The sequence below is a fragment of the Rhagoletis pomonella genome, unplaced genomic scaffold (genome assembly GCF_013731165.1).
Source record: "Rhagoletis pomonella isolate Grant_MI unplaced genomic scaffold, Rhpom_1.0 Rhpom_scaffold_00013, whole genome shotgun sequence".
NCBI classification, from domain to species: domain Eukaryota; kingdom Metazoa; phylum Arthropoda; class Insecta; order Diptera; family Tephritidae; genus Rhagoletis; species Rhagoletis pomonella.
The window spans coordinates 5,871,996-5,879,334 of record NW_023458567.1 but is presented as its reverse complement, the minus strand read 5'-3'; the positions used below and the strand labels follow the sequence as shown (position 1 = coordinate 5,879,334).

At 35.2% G+C, this 7,339-nt stretch overlaps 1 protein-coding gene across 1 annotated transcript; it reads left to right on the top strand.

Moving 5' to 3' along the window:
- Positions 1-1,540: 1,540 nt before the first annotated feature.
- On the top strand, positions 1,541-4,964 carry LOC118748312. The gene is made up of 8 exons (XM_036482686.1): positions 1,541-1,868; positions 3,733-3,816; positions 3,873-3,944; positions 4,006-4,082; positions 4,151-4,255; positions 4,313-4,525; positions 4,582-4,729; positions 4,795-4,964. Exons 1-8 carry the CDS (start codon positions 1,541-1,543, stop codon positions 4,908-4,910), a joined length of 1,143 nt encoding a protein of 380 aa, XP_036338579.1. The 3' UTR covers positions 4,911-4,964.
- The last annotated feature ends 2,375 nt before the right edge of the window (positions 4,965-7,339 follow it).

Genomic DNA, 7,339 nt, shown 5'->3' with positions numbered 1-7,339 from the left:
GATGGCACACCGGTGAGCGGCCGTTTGTGTGCACCTATTGCGGGAGCAGTTTCATAACTAATGGCAGGTTAAATATTCACGAAAAACGTCATCTGAATGTCCGAAATTACAAGTGTAATGAATGTGATAAATGCTTTTTTGATGGTCGTCAGTTGCGTACACACGCTGTTGTACACACGAAGGAACGTAATTATGAATGCGAAACATGCCAGGCAAAGTTTTCTCGCAAGATAACATTGCAAACCCATATGAAATTGCATGAAAATGCGTTACGTTATGAATGCGTCATCTGCCATATGCGTTTCAATCAACGGCCCATGATGTTATGGCATGTGAAGAGTAAACATAAATTGCTTCGTGTAGATGCGAAAGCAAATGCTGCATATGAGTAAAATTAATTTAAAATAACCAGCTCGGGTCTATTTAAGCGGAATGACGCAGGATCGTAACATTCGTGAACGAGCAACTCGTTACGTAAAAATGCATATTTCGGTTTATTGCATTCGTGAACGTACTGCTCGTCATAATTCGATAAACGAGACGAGCAGTACGTTCACGATTTTTATAATGCGAAATATGCATTTTTACGCAAAAAGAATAAAAATACTTCTGTCGCTTCTCTCTGGCAACACAGGAAAATTCTACTTAGTAAGGGTTATAAGTAAACGTAAAACCAGTAACTATTGGTTTTCATGACAGCTGATAAATTTGTGGTTTATTCGTAGAAATTTCTTAATAAAACAGTATTTCATGTCTTACTTTATATTTAAATAGGTTTATGTTGTCAATTTCGACTATAAAAACCACATAAATAATTTCCTTATTAGTTTAAATGGCACACAGCAACATGCGATCCGCTGGTTTTTTTTCGCTTGCAAATTTTCACTGGCATAAATTTGTCCAGTAAAAACTTGTAACTTCCCCTGCCAGTAAAAATTTGTAACTTCCCCTACTAGAGAACTGTAATTTTGCTCTCTCAATTTTCCTTACTTTGGAAGTTTTTCGGATACATGAACACCAAAACTGCATAGATAGTAGGGGTCTTCATCTAAAGTGATAAAGAGATAAATTGCTTAAATTTATCAGTTTATCCTCCTTCTTTCATGAACACACCTTGGTAAATAATTGCATAAAACTGTTTATTATTAAAATTATATGGCTACCCTACAAGAATTGTGTGATGGAAACTAACACATTCTCATTTATCTCACTAACACATTTGCAAACCTTTCTAATATTTTTGCGTTGGTTAAAAAGATACCATTGTTACAATTTTTTATGTATATGCAAGAGTGAAACAACTAATACATTCGCCAGAGTTGCATTTTTTTATTAAGAAAGAACTTTAAAAAGAAATCAAAGAAAAGTAAGCTGCTAAAGCGCGCGAGTGGATAAAATTAAAATATTAAAAAGGTGGAATTACCAGAAGCGGAATTTAAGAAAGATAAGTAAAATGAATAAAAGGCACTTGCAAAATTGCATAACAAAAGAAAAAAGGGCATTTGAGTCCGATGTGAAAAAATTTAAAAGATTATTAGAAATGCAATGTGCTGATGGTGTTGCAAGTGGAGGTGATGGTGGTCATTTGGTTTGGGAGTCAGGAGCATCCACTTCTGCGGGTGCTTCTTTATTAAAACCAGGTAGAGATGTAATATTTGAGCCCACAGAATCGCCTTCCGCAAGTGGTTGCCTTTCTACCCCAAGCGTCGGTGAAAATGTGCTTCCTGAGCCCGGATCATCCATATGTTCAGATGATTCATTTCTCATTGAGCGTGGGTGGAGTGAAACTGACAGTGCTTCGGAAACTGAATTAGATCCTGTAGCTTCCTCTTCCGTGGGTACTGATTCTTACCCTGTGAGAAATATTGGTAGGAATGAAAAATGCGATGTGATAAAATCATGGGCAGTTCGGAATAGCGTATCACAAAGTGTTTTAGAAGATTTATTACATTCTTTAAGAAAGATAGGAGTGAATGATTTGCCTTTATCGGCTAAAACTCTTCTTAACACAAGTAAGGAAAAAATTCATATTGCCAACATTCCCAGTGGAGAGTTTTTATACTTAGGAATACAAAAGTATTTTCTCTCATCTTCGTTTGAATTTTTAAATGGGAAGGAAGAAGTCTTAATCGATGTCGGTGTGGATGGACTTAAAGTGTTCAAAAGCTCAAACAGAGTTTTGTGGCCTATCCTTGGGGCGATTGTGGGCTTTCCTAAAGTTAGTCCTTTCATGATCGGTTGTTTCTCGGGTTTCAAGAAGCCCGAAAATATAAATAGTTTTATGGCAGACTTTTGTACAGAAGTAAAGTTGTTTTAAGAAAATGGCATCAAAGTGGGCCCCAACCAAAATAGGTTGCGATTCAATGTCCGTCTCTTCGTTTGTGACACTCCAGCCAGAGCATTCGTGACTGGTATCGTATCTCACAATAGCAAGAATGGTTGTCCCAAATGCGATCAGGAAGGACTATATAAAAATAGAAGAGTGTGTTTTCTGAAAGAGGTAAGAGGTTTAAGGTCAGATTCTACATTTGAGCTTAGACGCGATCTGGCGCACCACATAGAACCATTCAAAACCAAAAAGAGTTTGTTGGAGGAATCCGGGTTCGGAATGGTTTCGCAGTTCCCCCTGGATAGCATGCATCTCGTCGATTTGGGGGTGACAAAAAAATGCTTAAACTCTTAATTAAGAAATCAAATTTAATTAACATAAATAATAAATTTAATTTTGTCGCTAAATTTGTTCCATCGGAATTTTGTCGTGTGCCTAGAAATTTAAATCACATAAGTAATTGGAAGTCCACAGAGTTTAGGCAATTTTTGCTGTACACCGGTATTTTCGTTTTGAAAGGTTGTATTATTAGTGATCAATATTATCACTTCCTACTATTGCATAGCGGTATAAGACTGCTGTCCAATGAAAGGTCGCATCAAAGAGACGCAGATATTTCCCAAAAGCTTTTAGAAGATTTCGTAAAATTTTTCGGAACATTATATGGTGACGAGCTAGTAAGCTTTAACGTCCATGGACTTCTCCATTTAACGGATTGCGTAAAACAATTTGGACCACTAGACTCCTTTGCAGCCTACAAATATGAGAACTACATGCAGTCTATTAAAAAAATTATAAATAAACCCAATCAAATTCTGCAACAGATATTTCTTAGGCTTGAAGAAAGACAGGGACTTGAATCAGTTTCGAGAAATGCTTCGAAAATAGGGTCCTTTAGTATTTCCCATAAAAAAGGAAAATACAGCTTTGGTTTCACTAAGAAGACAGGACCCATCAAAGTAGTGGACCAAGTGAGCCCCGAGAATTTTGTATGCAAAGTTTTCCAAAATACGGAAAACTACTTCGAGCAACCTCTGCAGTCGTTTAGTGGTTTAGGTATAGTTGTTGCTGGAGAATTTAGTAGTGAAACCACAGTAGTTCCGGTTACAGATATCGAATTCAAATATTTTTCCATACCTATAGGCAACAAGTTTCTTCTTATTCCCCTTCTTCACCATCTATTTCATGAGTTTGCACACTAATCTAAGCATTGCATTTAAATTAATCTTGAAAATAAACAAAAATAATAAAAATAAAAGCAATAATATCAATAAATATAATAATAAAACTACTAATAATAATAATAATAATAATAAAAATAATAATAATACTCTTAAATATTAACAAAAATATTAATAATAAAAATGACAACAAAATAATAATAAAAATAAGTATACTAACAATATTAATAACAATTCTTGATTTTTTAATTTTTTTGGATATATCCGGCAATATTTTTGAAGAGTCCTTCGATAGCCAAGAAAACAGTAAGCAAATAAATTAATAAACAAAAACATATATATCAGTTTAGTTTTCTTTTTAGCAATTTTGCCAAAAAAATCGTATGACGCTTTAAGTGATCCGCTTCCGGAGACATCGGCATCATCTCAAAATGGTACGCAAAAAACGAATTTCGCCTATAGTAATTAATTATTTATTTGATATTTTCGTTTAAGATATTCTGAAAGCTTTGAGGGAAGTCCTGAATGGGCAAAAGGAGTCCAACGCACGGCTGGAAAAGTTAGAGGAAAATGTAATTCGCGTTTCTGTTTTTGAAGATAAATGTATTTTCTCATTGTAAAAATACTTCTCATACTTAAGCAAACGACTGTAATACAAAATCAAGCCATTCTTAGCCAGGGATTGGCTAGTATTGTAGCCAACCAAGAGGAGATAGCTAAGGAGCTAGAGAAAATAAATATAAGTGTAAGAATGTGGTAATTTTACTCCTACACATTTATTAATGTAAAACATTTTCACCAGATCGAAAAGAACCCGGAGGCGATGGCTCAGACGAAGGCGCTAAGAGAGTGTAAGGTGGCGGTTAGAAAAATTGAGATGTCCGTTTGCCGCCTGACGGGAGAGTTGGAGGACACGTTCATGAACGAGGTCACCAGCATGCTCCCATTAGCAACTACCACTGGGGTGCTGAATGTGGAAGAATGGCTTCAAGTTCAAGAGTTTGCCCAAGCAATGGTAACACTCAATATTGTAATATTATACCCATATAAATTTATTTTCTTTTTTTATAGACTTCGTATTTGAACAAAATGAAGGGGACATCAGAAGATGTCGGCACTGTCATTCGCGGCATCTTCACGGATGACCTGCTTCACAACTACAATTGGGACGGGACATGGGCGCTTAATAAACTTAATATTATTAATAATATTCTGCGAGGTACTTTCTTTAATCTACCAAGGAAAAGCTATTTTTATAAGATATCTTTTTGCATTTCATTTCAGATGTATTCCAGAAACAAGGGGCCCTCAACTTCGAAAGAAGTGTGCGAAAGGCGGTAGAACTGAGCCACCATCGCGTTCAACAAAAAAAATATTTAAAAAAGGGGAAACAAAATTAACTTTTTTTATCTTTTAGTATCTTCTGCCTTAAGTTTAAACTATTTTGAAATAATATGCCTTTTAAGTTTTGTATAATTTAATTTCTTCTAATTAATTTAAAAACGTATGTATGTACATACATATGTAATAAATGTGAAGTGAAAATTAATGTATGTATTAATTTTTTTTAAATATTCGGATCAACTGTGATGGGTATGTGCATCAAGCATGATTGCTCACCTGTGATAGGTTTGCACATCAAATATGATTTATCAGCCATGATGGGTTTATACATCAGGTGTGATCGGTCAACTGTGATATGTTCATACATCAAATTTCATTAATCAGTAGTGACAAGTCTGTACATCAAGTTTGATGGATCAGCCGTGATAGGTATCTACGTCATCGTTGACTGTCGAGATACGGTGGAGTAAGCAGTTCAGCTATATTTTAAATAAGGCCATAAAATTCATAAGTTGAAAGAAGATAAAAAATTACACGTATACATTTGTTTCCATCATTTTTTTCACATTGGCCTTAAGAACGTGATGGGAGTGCTTGATGGACATTTCCATCACCATTGAGTAACACATGATTAATCAAATGACTATCACTGTTCTTGCTGGGTAGTTACGTTTCATTCTTACCTCGTCCATTGTGTTCAATTGCTGTTATGTGTTCGTAGCAAAAGCGACTACCTGGCAACCTGTAAGGGTTGAATTTTGCTGAAATATATATATTTATCCACCAAAGTCGTTTGATAAAGTGATAAACTTTGGTTAAATAGATTTCCATACAAAGTTTGACAGTTCGTTTATCAAAATGATAAATTTACTTTTGATAATACTTTAAGGAATTTACGAATGTCTGCTCCATTTACACCGATAGAAATCAGACGTAAACTCGCAATCCAACTTATAATGCCAATTATCTGTTATTCTGAGGTAGTCTACAGCAGGTTAGATTCCCAATCAGCTCACAAAATAGATGTAGTATTTAACCAGATCACGCGCTATGTGTTTGGGCTAGCAAGATATGAACATATTTCCGCTTGGAGAACGCGCCTACTTGGCTGCGAAATTTCTGAATATCTTAAAGCTAGAAATTGTGTATTCCTTTTTCGTCTCATGACAGATAAGGCACCCAAATATCTATATGAAAAATTAATGTTCCCCAAATCCACTCGAGTAAAGGACTTGACTGTTCCTACCTACAATTATCTCAGCTCTGCACGGCTATTCTTTGTCAATGCTATCCGCATCTGGAACTCTATTCCATCCCATATTCGCAGTAGTTTAAACAAAAGCAACTCTAAAAATGTTCTGTATGCATATTTCCGTTAGCTTCACTTCAGTCCCTGTGATGTGCTCTCTATGTACTTGTTTAATTAAGTCTTATTTTAAGTATATGTCCTGGAATTGTAGAACTCACTTAAAAATACTACTCTGTTAATTATATTATGTTACTTTTATTTAGTCTTAAGTAATTTTTGCTGTTTTAGTTATATGTATGTGCTGTTATGAATTTTTTGTTGCGCTATAAAAGATCATTCTTTTGATCTTATTGTGCTAATGATTTTATTAATAAATGAAATGAAATGAAAATGAAGACCCCTAATTTTTGATAACTTTTGACTACATGAACAGGCATATTATTCTTTGATGTGAATACTCTATGATGGAGAAAAAGGTAAGTTAAAATAAAGACTTAACTTTATCATAGATCATATTAATTCCAGGTACTACAGGAAAAATGTCAAAAGAAGGGCAGAAACGATCGCAATTTTGACTTTATGTCCTTCATTAGCCCTTGTACAGAAGTTTCAGTGATTTCCTTGGAAACCAGCTGCCATTTATTTTTGAATTGTTGTGCGTTTTTTACAGCTTTGTGGATCATAAGAAGTTTGGATTTCATAACGGCCCAGTAGGCTTCGATCGGCCGATGCTCTGGACAATTAGGTGGATTCACCTCTTTTGCTACAAAATACACTTTGTTTCTATGTTCCCATCCTAAAGCCATTTTTCCGTAATGACATATCGCGAGATCTGGCCAAAAAAGCACTGGATCTTTATGAAGCCGTATAAGAGGTAAAAGTCGCTTTTGCAGACACTCCTTAACATAAATTTCTTGGTTAATTGTACCAGTGCTTACAAAAAGATCACTTTTGAAGCCGCATTGGTAAATTGCCTGCCAAATGAGAAACTTTTTGGGAAATTTGTCAAACTTTTTGTTTTTATATTTATCTGCAACATTGCCTCTTTTATTTGCAGTGTGAAATTCGCGGCCCCGGATTTGTTTAAAATCGGCTTTTACGTACGATTCGTCATCCATAACAATACTGCCAAATTTTTGTATGAGACTGTCGTACAATTTCCGAGCACATTGTTTCGCCAACAAATTTTGCTTACCGTTGCGATTAGGTGCTGCATTCACTTTGTAAGAACGTAGT